This window comes from Hippopotamus amphibius, chromosome 17, assembly GCF_030028045.1.
Source record: "Hippopotamus amphibius kiboko isolate mHipAmp2 chromosome 17, mHipAmp2.hap2, whole genome shotgun sequence".
Lineage (NCBI taxonomy): Eukaryota > Metazoa > Chordata > Mammalia > Artiodactyla > Hippopotamidae > Hippopotamus > Hippopotamus amphibius.
The window spans coordinates 35,409,860-35,421,979 of NC_080202.1; the positions used below are offsets into that span (position 1 = coordinate 35,409,860).

Here is a 12,120-nt window from a genome sequence, read left to right on the forward strand (position 1 = left end):
GGTTTCTGCTGACCGCTGGCTCCGGGCCCCCACAAACCTGCACCCCCAGGATGCCAAAAATGATGAAGAAGGCACAACAGATGACCACTATGTTGCCAATGGGCTTCAGCGAGGACATCAGCGTTTCCACCACCAGCTTCAGCCCCTGCGCCCGGCTGATGACCCTGGGGAAGGAGGCAGGCGGTGAGAGGGCTTCCCGGCTCAGACACTGCTTTGCCCCTTGTCCTACTTGCCACCCCCTCCCCTCTTGGCTCACTGGTCCCCATCCTGGGCTCTGTGGAGGGAAGAGGTTGACTTTCTGGGCTCACAGTGCAGACACCCCCATCCACCCCACACCTCCACCTCTACTGCCAGGATGTCAAAGTATTACCTGATGGGGCTGGGGTGATGACTCAACCCAGGGATGCAGTGTGTTGTGGGGACAGGAAGATAAACTTGTGCGGAGCACACAGAGGGCAGGCAGGGAGGGAAGGGGTGGCGAGGTGGATTATCACAGCCAGGACAACCTCACTGGTCAGTCGGTATCCGCCCCATCCACGTCTCCACCCAAGGACATTTCTGACTCTGGGGTAGGGGTCGGGGTGATTGTCTTATTGGGGAGCGTTTCCTGACAGGGCGGATCCCCTGCTAGATACCTGGTGGGTCGTCCCTGGGATGGGGAGGAGAGGGGGGAAGCAGGAAACAGAGTCTGTCACTTCACAGGGAGGGCCAAGCGTCACCCCGAGAGTACTGCCCAAGGGTGAGCTGCCGCTGAAGGACATGAGGAGCCTCTCTATGGCCCCTTGTACTGTGCCCCGCAGGAGTATGTCACATGGCGGGTCACTGAGGGGATGCCTGTGGAGGGAGACGACTGGCGCCACAGTTAAACCAAGTGAGAGGTGATGTCTGGAGTGGGGGACAAGGTTCCCCCTGGGGTCACAGGCAGGAAGCAGGGGCAGGTGGGATGCTGGCTGTCGGGGCGTGCCCGGCGGGGGCACCTGAGCGGGCGCAGCGTCCGCAGCAGCCGCAGCACCCTCAGCATGCCCAGGATCTTGGTACCGCTGTCCGAGACCATGGACACCAGGATGTCGATGATGGAGATGAGCACCAGCAGCCCGTCCAGCACGTTCCAGCTGCTGCGCAGGTAGGCCTGCTCCCCGAAGCACCAGCCCAGCGCCACCACCTGCGGACACCCGGGCATCACCCGCACTGCTGCCTCCCTGTGATCAGTCCCCAGCCCTGTCCTCCCTCTGGTGCCCAGGCTCTCCACCCCCCCAGGGATCCAGGTGGCTCCAAACCAATGCCGACCCCCCCATCACCTTCACTGTCATCTCAGCCAGAAAGACTGCGGTGAAGATGTAATTGGAGAGGGTCAGGAAGATGCGTTCCTGTAAGAGAGAGCAGGAAGGTGTTGCCACTGGGACCCCCTCCTTGGTCTGCTCTGCACACAGTAGCCAGGAACTGCCCCCAATGTTTGACTGAGAACAAAACCCCCCCACTCTTCTCAACAGTGCAGACAATCTTCTTCCTGCTCTCCCACCAGCCCCCCCCAACACACACACACACGTGCAGGCGGCGCGCGTGCGCGCACGCACACACACACACACGCAGAGCCAGCGTCAAGCCCCCGACTCCGCTGCAGCTCGGGGCACAGCCCCACGCTCGCCCCTGAACAGAACGGCCCCCCCGCCCGCCTCCAGGCGCGGCCTTGAGGGGAACGTGATCCCCACCACAGCGCTGTCATCCGAGCCCCATAGCTCAGGCCCTGTTCACGGATGCCTTTCTTCAGACTGGAGCAGGATTTCGCTTGATCTCCTGTCGCCCCAGCCTACTCTCCTCTGCTCCCCGTACTTGCTCTCCTGCTGCGTGCCCCAGAAATGGAGCCGCAGGGCAATCTGGGAGCCTGCGTGCACGCTGCGCATCCCCAGGCACCGTGTTTATGCCAGGCATAGGGGGAAGCAGGGCAGGAAAGAAGGCGACCTGATCCCCTGATGTCTGTGGGCTGATGCCACCATTTGGTGGCCAGGAGAGGGTGGAGAGAGCTGCAGAGGCAGCGGGCAACGCGTGCGTGTCAGAGGGAGCGAGAAGCAGGGAAAGGGGAGTGGGAGAAGCACATGTGCGACGAGCTAGAGGTGGAGGGGCAGAGTGGGAAAGTGGGGGAGAGACATGGCCACGGAGAGGTCTGCGGCAGGGCCCGCGGCAGGAGGCAGACGAGGGGCCAGGGTGACCGGCCAACGTTGCTCCACGCACACAAGCCCCAAGGGTGGGGGGCCCCAGTGCTGTGCTCTCTCACCTGTTCCCAGGATGGCCCCTCCGCTCCCCAGGCTCCCTCCACTAGCACCCCCACCCCCCGCCGGCCTGGCTGCGGCCCACCCTAATGGAAAACAGAAGCCCCAGCAACACTGAGAACGGAAGAGTGGTGTGGGAGGCGGCAGGGCCGGGTGGGGGCCCCCTCCACGCTAGCGGTACACGATGCCACGAGAGGCAACCCACCCACCGTCCTAGGACCCGGCCCATCGTGGAGAGGACAAGCTGTGATGCCAGGCTGGGGAGAGGGAGCTCCCAGGACCGGCTGCGCCCCTCGTGAAGAGGTCAGGCCGGGGGGAGGATGTCCACATACTCAGGCCGGTGGCCTCTCCTCTGCTTCTGAGGAGGACTGGCAGCTTCACAGCCAAGCAGAATTGACCAATACACCTCCAAACGCCCCTGAAACCCTACTTGTTTGTGGCCCAGCAGGACCCAGAGGAGCGAAGGGCCGCTTCCCTCCCCCACACGGCATCGCCCACGGGGTCGGCCGGGCAGGATGCCGCCCCATCAGTGCGCGGGTCCTGGTAAGACGAAGGCCCACCGCCACGCCGCCCGGCCACGGCCACCCGCGCTGTGGGCATCACTGTGACCCTCACGGACTCACACACGGCCTCAGAAGGCCCCAGCACACGAGAGCAGGCCATCTGCAAATAGCCGGGTGCAATGCAACTCACTTTTCCCCAGGCGAGGAGCAAGGCCCACTCCCTCAGCGGGCTGCTGTGTCACAGAAGGGCAATGGAGGCCGGCGGGGGACAAGGGAGGCACCCTGGGGCACCGGTTGCACGGGTCAGACTCAGGGAGATTCCTGGCTCCCTGCCTCTGTGTCTCTCTGGGCCTCTCTGCCTGCCTGGCCCGCTTCGTGGGTGCTAACCTGCTAACCCGGGAGGGCCAGGCACCAAGCAGGCGCTCAGCGGCCGCTGCGCCAGCCCCAGTGACTCACAGCGCTGTGGGGGTCGATCTTGGGGCGTTCCATGGCGATGGTGATGCAGTTGAGGAAGATGATGACGAGGACCACGTGGTCGAACATCTTGTGGGTGATGATTCGGTGACACAGGAGGCGGAACCTGCTCCGGGACAGAGGCAAAGGCTGATTGGGGGCGCCGGGCAGGATGACAGTGAGCGGCATTGCCTAGTTCCTACCCATCCTGGGCCCTCCCAGCCCAAGGTCCCGCTTTCACTCGCCCCTGTGTCAGGGGGCACTTGTAGCATCCCTGGGATGGAGTCACAGGAGAATTTCCCATGAGAATGAGAGGCTGGGGTACAGGTCAGGGACCCCCTTGCTGACCTTGACTGAGGAGGGAAGATGTAGGCAGACCAAGAGTCTCGCTCCAGGCAGCAGGCAGGCAGCCGCGCTCGGACCCACGCTCTCATCCGTTCCCCTTTGCTCTGTAGAAGGGTGGCCCAGGGTGTGAGCAGGGCCAGGCCTCCAAGTTCCTGATCCCTTGTTCCTCAGCAGCTCCATGGCCCTCACTCCCAGTCTGGCCTGGCCCTCTGTCTGGCTTCTTTTCCTGTATTCCTAAAACCACCTCCCCATCTCCCCAAAGCCCTGTCTCAGTCCCTGAGCATGCCTCACTTCCTTCATCTCCTCAGCCCCTCGCTTACCCCAGGCCCTCCTCTCTTCCCACCTCTGCCTCCAGCCCAGCCCCCTGCCTGCCTTCCCTCCTCCCCTCCCCCCTGGGCTTGGAAACCACATCAATTATCAAACATTATCTGCATCACAGCTGCCTGTTCAAAGACACACCTGAGATGAGGAGACACTGGCCCCTTCTCACATGCTAACCCTGAGGTCCTGGGTCCCTGAGCCCCATCCCTTGGTTTAAGGTGGTGGTGAGGAGGCTGGAAAAAGGGTGAATGGGTAAAAGCGGGTGTGAAATCAAGGCTTGTGATGAGGTTGAGATGAGAGAGGGGGACAGAAGAGGGCATCATCAGTTTGGAGAGATGAGTGATGGGTCTTCCTGAGTCACAGGGGAAGGGCCATGAAAGATTCATACACATCTGCCCAAAGCCATTCTCATCCACCAAGGATGCAGAGCCGCAGCCCCGGGCACGATGAGGAGCTGGGGCTCGGTGGGGTGGGCCGAGGGAGAAGGGGGTTGTTTGGACTTGGCTTCAGGGACGACACCCCTTGAGATCCCTTGGGCGTGATGGTTACTCCCTGAATGCCGTACAACCGGGAGAGGTTGTCCAGCCCGGCCCCAGGTCAGGCACAGCTCCCCCAGCTCAAGGTCGGGGTGAGAGGTCACTGTGCCCACAGGGGCCTCACCAAGTTGCCCTCGTCATCGCCATCGTCCCCATCCAGTGGGGGGCCGTCGGGCCGCAGGGCCCGGGTCAGGCGTCCCGGGGCCGACTTGCCATTGCAGTCCTGGTGCTCAGAGGCCGAGCTGCGGCCACTGGCGGTGCGGTGCAGCCCAGGCACCTGCAGTGTGTCCGGCAGGTCAAAGGAGCTCTTAGCTTCCCGCTCCAGGGAGCCCCTGTGGCGGCGGTCACTGCCCACTGGGCTGGTACGCTCCTCTTCCGAGCTTTCCTCCTCATCCTGGCTCTCCCGGCCCTCGCCTGACAACAGGGACCGCCGCTCCCCACTTGGGCTCCTCCGCTTCAGGCTGGGGGCGCGGCCCAAGCTGTTCCGGCTGGAGCGTCTGCTGGTCCAGCTGCTCGCTGCACTCCAGGGACTGTGTGGGGAGCTGCGGGCACTTGGCTGGGGGGTGAGCAGAAGAGAGTGGTCTCAGCCAGGACCTCATGGCCCTGCACCCCTTCACATGCATCCTGGCTCCTGTGAGCCTCCCTGGCATCACATCAGGTATAGAGGTGTGAGCAGGAGCCCTGGACCTGGATGCCTGGACTCACACCAGCTGTGTGACCTTGGGCAAGTCACTAAACCTCTCTGTGCTTCAGTTCCTCATCTGTAAAAGAGATATGACCCTAGCACCTATTTGTCATTTGGTTGAGTGGCAGTATAAAATCACAGTGAGAGCATGGGCCCTGACATCAACCTCCTGGATTAAAATGCTAGCTCTGTTTCCTGCTCACTGTGGAGCTCCCCATAGATCACTTTGGCAATCTGAGACTCAGGTCCCCATCTGAAAAATGGGGATCATATTGGTACCTACCAGAGGGTTGCTGTGAGGATTACATGCATTTAGAACACTTATAAGCAATGTCTAGAACAGTGTCTGGCACAGAATCAGTAACTGGTTGGGGTTTGCTGTTATTAAGATGAGGTATTAAGGAGGTAGGGACCTCCCATTTTACAAAGGGAAATAAGTCTCACTCAAGGACAATTGGAGAAGAGAAGAAGTAGAATTAGAACCCTGCTCTTTTGCCCCCAAGGCCAGGGCTCCTGGGCCTACCTGCATTACCAGCCCTACTGACGCCCACTGGGCCTTGTCTAGCCTGCAGCTCAGGGGCTGTCTCTTTGGGCCCGTCTGTTCCACCTCTCTCCCCTCCTAATGTCTGTACATCTCCCATGGCTGGGCCCACACATGCACCCCCTACCGGTGACTTCATCTCGTGGGGTGCCCCTGGCTCAGCCGACCCACTGCTGCTGGTGCGGCGGGAGGCAGGGCCCAGAACCTCGGCCAGGCCAGTGCTGGAGCTCTTGGGCAATGACATGGGCGTGGCGGCTGTGTGTATGATGAGAGGGGGCAACAGGCTCCTCCGCAGCTCCGGGTGCTCCCCCAGAGACACCACTGCAGGGCGAGAGAGGGAGAGAGCCTGCGTCCACTCAAGGCTGGCCTAGAGCCAGGGGCGACACCCACGGAGAGATACTCACAGGCCAGGTGCTTCTTCCTGTCCCCATCGCCATCCAGGCTGGGCGAGAAGCAATCAGGCTCCGACTCAGACTTGGTGGCATCTCCCTAGGGTGGGACAGCAGCAGGCCGTCAGGAACCTGGACGGGCAGGGGTTGGTGGGACGTACCGAGGTCTCCCTGTCTTCACACGCACGCACCACATATAGGCCACAAGGAACCAGCAACCACGGCACAAGGCATGCACTGGCTCAGGCCAGACCACCCAGGCTTGGGCCCCAGAGCTCCCAAGGGCCTCTGCGCCTCAGAGAAGGCCATGGCTATCCCAGAGCCCACAGCACAGCCATCCTGGCTGGGACTGGCTCCAAGTATGGCTGAGGGGAGAGGGGCCAGCCAGGTAGGCAAGTGGCACAGGCCAGAGGGAGCTGGGGACCTGAGTGAAGTGGTCACTGGAGCCTCAGTTGCAGAGGCCACTTGTGCCCTCTGCTTTCCCTCCATGACTGCCCTCCCCTGAGCCTCAGACCTGAGGACCCCAGAGAGAAATTGAAGGACCCCAGACAGAGCAGCTCAGCCCAAGGATGCCACTTCCGTCCCTTTACTTCTTCCCTCCATCTTCCCCAAGCCCCCGCCTCCTCCCCTGGCCCTGTTTTTACCTCTCTCCCTGTCTCTGGGACAGTTTTTTCTTCCTCCTTAGCAGGTCAGTAGGTTCCCCAGTAATTACACACTTCTCCTCAAGAAGTTATTAAGAAATACTTGATTGCTACTTTTGATAAGGACACAAATATTGCGTAATTGGCATCTCAGGGGATCATTTTCATTAACTCAGTTTACATCCCTAACGAGGCCTTTAATTATCAAGTGGGATCTCCAGGGGGCTGCTTATGATGTGTAGCACCATGGGGTCCCACGGGAATCCTGGCTTTGCCCCGAATTCTGGTGCCAGTGCAGGAAACAGCAGGGCACAGGCTCAGTGCAGGGGGCCAGAGGAGGAGCCAGCCCCTGAGTACCTGCTGGACCTCCTGGGTGGTCAAGGCACCAGAGACATGGAAGCAGATTTAAAATTCTGGTACACTCTGACAAGAGGCATACCCACCCCCACATCCTCCAAAGACTTGTTCTGAGCTCAGGCAGCTTGTGGGGTCTCCAACAGGGGCTTAAGGCAAGGAGGAGGGGAGAGAGATGGGGGAGCACCGTCTGCAGCCACAGATCCCCACCTCACCGAGGCCTGATGACTCAGACTCCTTGCGGACCGCAGAGGAGGCACGCACACGAGGTGCACCACACACGTGCACACAGAGGATTCTAAGTCCCTTCCGTTTCCGGCCCGCCCACTGGTCTGGCGGGACAGATCCATGCTCTTTGCAGGTGACCAGGGCAGAGGCAAGGAGGCCCTCCCCTCAATGTCCTCGAGGGGGAAGGGACTTAAAATCAAAGCAAACCTCACAACACCAAGGACCACCACGGCCACCACAGGTTGCACAGCAGCTGAGCGTGAACACGAGCACAGACACGGAGGCAGAGTGGGGCGTGGGGCACGGGGGGCATGCTGACCCGGGATCGCATACCTACCCCCTGGGAGTCGACAGGCAGCTGAATACAGCTTAACTGTCCACTCGCATCTTCCCGTTTGCTGATTTCCTACAGGGAGAGGGGGAGGCAGGGGACGGGCGCTGGTTACAGGCGCCGGGCTTTCAAACAGCAGCAACGTAGAAAGAGGAGGAAGAAGAGGAGGGGTGCAAACCCAACGATGGGGGAAATGAGACATGGGATGGGAGAGGAGAAGAAAGGGGACAGAATGGCCTTCCAGAATTCAGCCATAGGCCCTGGAGCCAGAATGAATCTGAAGGGTGAGGGCAGAGGCCACAGATGGGAACAAGGGCAGGGAAGGAGACCGAGCCCCCCACTAATCCTAATAATAGCAGCTACCATTCACTGGGGGCGTGCAAACCCGCTTCATTAACACTAGCTTACCTCCTCCCCAGGTGGGAAGGAGGTAGAGCCAGCACCATCTTAGAGGAAGCTCCTGTGGTTTGGAGACGTTAAGAAAACTGCCCCAAGTCATACAGAGAATAAGAGATGCATCTGGGCCTCATACCTGAGTCTCCAGCTCACCTCTCACTGGCTCTGAAGCAGTGGGCAGGGAGGGTAGGAAGGAGGAGTGGATGAGAGTCAGAGGCGGGGGAGGAGACGAAAGGCCAGGAGCAAAACCAGGCCTCCCAGCTCCTAACTCCAAATCAGAACGCTCCTACTGGGATGGGATGTGACAAGTAACACTGGGATGACGGCTACGATGTTGTTTGATATCAGTTAACGGCCTCACACAGGGCCTGCTGCCTGTTCATTTAATTAAGTGTGCAGATGATAAACACACAGAGAGTCAGGGCGCTGCCCCCTGCAAGTCAGGAGATCAGCAGCCCAGCTTGCCCGGGCCCCTGGGCGACCCCCTCCTACCTCTCGGCAGGGTGGCAAGGCCAGCAGGGGGCCACCCTTGAGGCCTCCTGCTGGTGATGCCCAACAAATGGGGGCAGCCACTGCTTCCACTGAGGTAGGTTGTCTCATTTGTAAAAAAGCAGGTCATCACCATAGCAAAAGCCAGCCTCTTCTGCCAGGCTGTGGGGCTCCCTCAGAACCACATGTGTGCCCCCGAAACAGTATAGTTGAGGGCAGGTGCCTCCGGAGGTGCCCAGGTCACTGGAATTGAGTGACCAGCCCCCCCCTCCCCGATCCAGGGATTTACAGGGCGGTGAGCAGGCGGTCCAGCTCCTCACACAGGTACCTCGGGGCCATGTCGCTGCCCACCCCCATGGAGAGGGGCTGATCCTGAAATTCTCTCTCCATTCCACCCCAGACCCAAAGCATCATGCCCTGAGTGAGACCCGCTCCCAAGCACTTGTCGAGGAAGGTATGGCCCCGGGCCCTGGCCAACCCCTCCTGCTAGGGCAGCCCCCAGCCCCCAGCGGGGCCAGAGTGACCAGGCCGGTCCCAAAGGCCAGGCTGCTCTCCATTCCCACACGCAGACTTTGCCGCTGCCTAGCAACCAGGTCAGCTCAATGGCTCTTAGTTTAACAAGGTGTCTGTGGGAAGGACCAGTGATGGGGAGGGGGCTGCCTGTGCTGGGCATCTCCAAGACTGCTGAATGGCCACTTGAGGGAGGGAAGTAGGCCTGGGATGTTTTCCATTTCCACAGAGTTCCACGGGAAGTTTTCTGAGGGAATCTTAGCTGTAGGAGCTGTGGTTGGAAGGGGCCGAAGGACCCCCATCCCCACCCCGCTCCTCCTCCCACAGGCCAAGGGCCGTGGCCGAGAGGTGGGTACCCATTATAGACCCGGACTCTTGTGGGAGCATGTGGGCATCCCTGAACTCTTCAGGCCCCAGGGAAACCCCAAATAAACGTCCTGTTGCAGGGAGAGTACCAATGTCGCTCCCTCCCATCAAGAGGCCCAGCCACCAACAAAGGCAGGGCCTGCCTCCCCCACCTGCTACCCCTCCCCCACCTGCTGCCCGCGCTGCCACCAGGGAGGAAATGCGATAAGGAGTAACTAGGAATCACAACAGGAGGAGGCCGGTGTGGGAGAGATACGCCCGCACCCATCAGCTCAGCCCAGCCCACGGGGAACAGCCCTCCCTCGCAAGGCTGGGAAAGAGTCAGAAAATAGATTTTTGTTTTTCCACCATGTGCTGGATATTTATAGACCAGGCCACAGCGGGAGATTCCATCCGGGTCACCCGGAGAGAACTGGACCGAGAGCATCTCCACACCCAACCTGGAGCATTTCTAGGTTGAGTTGACCTGCCCTGTGCTAGGTGCTGGGATGTGGGCTGGGCCTGGGGCTCTGGTGGGAAGACGGGCTGAGCTGAGGGAACAGAGCAGGGTGGAGCCCTTCAGGCAGAAGCCGCGTCCTGGCAGGGCAAGGGCGGGATCAAGGTAAATCAATATTAATTGGTGACGCTGCCTGTGACAAAGGTGATGGAGCCTGGGCTGGAAATAGGACGCTCATCTCTGCCATGTCCGCAGCTAATTGGGCTCATTTCTCACCCTGGGCAGCTCAGTCCTGCCCCAGTGCTGGTGGCATCTTCACTAGCTCAGCCTAAGTTCAGATGACTTGCAGGCAAGCTTCCCCACCCCCGCCTCGGCTCAGATGGGTTCCCTCCAGATGTCCCTGAGGGCACCTGTGCTCAGGGATCCAGCTGTACAGTGTGCCAACACTCATCTTGTCCGGCTCTCTGGGGAAGAGTCTGGCCGACTTTGTGGGGGAAGCCCACTCGGCAGGCAGCTAACCTTGGATCCAGGGACACTCCCCCCACAACCACCACGTCTCTCGAGCGCCGAGGGGCTGCCTGAAACCCAGAACCACCCACCCCTAGTTCCCCAGCCTAGTCTGAAGGGTGCTTCCTGAAGAACCTCCCAGGACACCAGCGCTCCAGCGGGGCAGCCGATTCCTCCTGGGAGTGGACTGCTGAGGGCAGGGGGTTACCTCTGCCTGGAAGCCCTCCACCAGAATGGCCACAAGCAGGTTGAAGAGCACGTAGTTGCCAAAGGTCATGAGGGCGATGAAGTAAAGGGCAGCCCATGACGACGTGGAGGCCATCCCGTTGTAGAGCACCTTGTTCCAGTCCTCCTGGGTCAGGATCTGCCAGCCGAGGATGGGAGTCAGGGCCTTCACCAGGGCACCCCACCGCCCTGCCCACCCTGCCCTGTCACCCTTGCACCTGAAAGACAGTGACGATGGCCCAGAGCAGGGAGTCAAAATTCTTCCGGTCCGGCAGCGTGTCCCCATCCCTCTCAGATGCAAATTTGCAGCCGAAGAGATGCATACCCAGGATGCTGAAGACACAGGAGCCGCAAGAGGGCGATCAGGGCCCGGGCAGCCCCCGCCCCTCGGGCCCCGTCCCCGCTGCCGCAGCTGCCGCCCTGCCCTCACCTGAAGATGAAGATGAAGAGCATGAGCAGCATGCAGAAGGTGGCCACGTTGTCCATGGTCTTCATGAGCACCACGAGCTGCCGCTGCAGCGCCGGCAGGAAGCGCACCAGCTTCAGCACCCGCATCAGGCGGAAGGTCCGCAGCACCGACAGGCCGCCCCCCTGCTGGCCCACGATCTCCCACACGCTGCAAGGGGTGGGGCGGGGGCCGGAGCCTGAGCCCGCTGCGTGCTCACCCTTCTCCTGCCCTGCCCTCTGGGGGGGCCCAGCAGCACCTGAGGGTCTGGACTGGCCAGCACTGAGAAGGCAGGCACCAAGGGGGCCCTTGGGCCTCCAGGCAGAAGCTCCAAGATCTGGGTGACAGCTCCAGCCCACCCCACCCTCCCCCCCAGGCCAGTCCTCTCCCTCAATCGGCCGATGCCACAGCCTCAAGTTATGGAATGTTTGTTTTGTTCTCTTCTAATGAAATCTAAAGCCAATTCCAAAAAGCAATAAAACAGTTCTGGCCCAGGGCCTGGGGGCCTCGGGGAGCTGGTGGATGGGGAGCAGTGGAGCACTTTCCCCAGGTTTTGGAAACCCTAAAGCAAGTTGCCAAGGTCTGCGAGGTCTGTGACAGTCTCCGAACACTTTGTAAGCAGGGACAGCTGGCTGGGCCTTACACCTCCTCCAACTCCTCTCCAAAGCCAACGCCCCAGTCCTTGCCCACCCCAGGCCTGCGTGGGGTCGAGGACAAGGAGTGCAAATGAGAGCAGAGACTTCAGAGGGGCCCAGCCAAAACAGATGGGAGGCCATGTTCGGTGTGAGCAAGGCAGGGCCTAGGGAGAGGGTGCAGTGTGGTGTGGGGGCACAGAGAGTCCCCAGCTGGGGAGTGGGGAGCCTGAGGGTCAGTGGGGCCTGATTCTAGATCCTTCCACCCGAGAGGAGCAGGCTGTGTGGCTCCTCGCCCCAGCCTACCCTGAAGGCATTCCTTGGGCCAGAGGCAGCAGAGGGGCCGTCATACCTGATGACAACGATGACACCATCAAAGATGTTGTAGGGGTTCTTGATGTAGCCAAAGGGACCATATACGAGCAGCTTCAGTAGCATCTCCAGGGCAAAGAGGCTGGTGAAGACGATGTTGCTGATCTCCAGGGCGTTGGTGAGCTCCTCAGGCTGCAGGGCAGGGTGG

The 12,120-nt window shown here is 60.7% G+C and overlaps 1 protein-coding gene across 11 annotated transcripts in view; it reads right to left on the reverse strand.

Annotated features, from left to right (window-relative positions):
• CACNA1G (calcium voltage-gated channel subunit alpha1 G) overlaps positions 1-12,120 on the reverse strand; it is a 62,737-nt gene that overhangs the window by 21,167 nt on the left and 29,450 nt on the right. For 7 of the 11 annotated variants that reach the window (XM_057715390.1, XM_057715398.1, XM_057715395.1 and 4 more), the window contains exons 10-22: positions 11,953-12,104; positions 10,954-11,139; positions 10,742-10,856; positions 10,507-10,662; positions 7,601-7,669; positions 6,056-6,140; positions 5,779-5,972; positions 4,550-4,981; positions 3,572-3,672; positions 3,227-3,350; positions 1,299-1,367; positions 978-1,162; positions 38-164 (exon numbers count right to left, since the gene is read on the reverse strand). In XM_057715390.1, coding sequence (XP_057571373.1) covers positions 38-164; positions 978-1,162; positions 1,299-1,367; positions 3,227-3,350; positions 3,572-3,672; positions 4,550-4,981; positions 5,779-5,972; positions 6,056-6,140; positions 7,601-7,669; positions 10,507-10,662; positions 10,742-10,856; positions 10,954-11,139; positions 11,953-12,104 — 1,995 coding nt within the window. The remainder of the gene's footprint in view (positions 1-37; positions 165-977; positions 1,163-1,298; positions 1,368-3,226; positions 3,351-3,571; positions 3,673-4,549; positions 4,982-5,778; positions 5,973-6,055; positions 6,141-7,600; positions 7,670-10,506; positions 10,663-10,741; positions 10,857-10,953; positions 11,140-11,952; positions 12,105-12,120) is intronic. The other 4 variants (XM_057715401.1, XM_057715400.1, XM_057715396.1 and 1 more) reach the window with 1 other exon arrangement.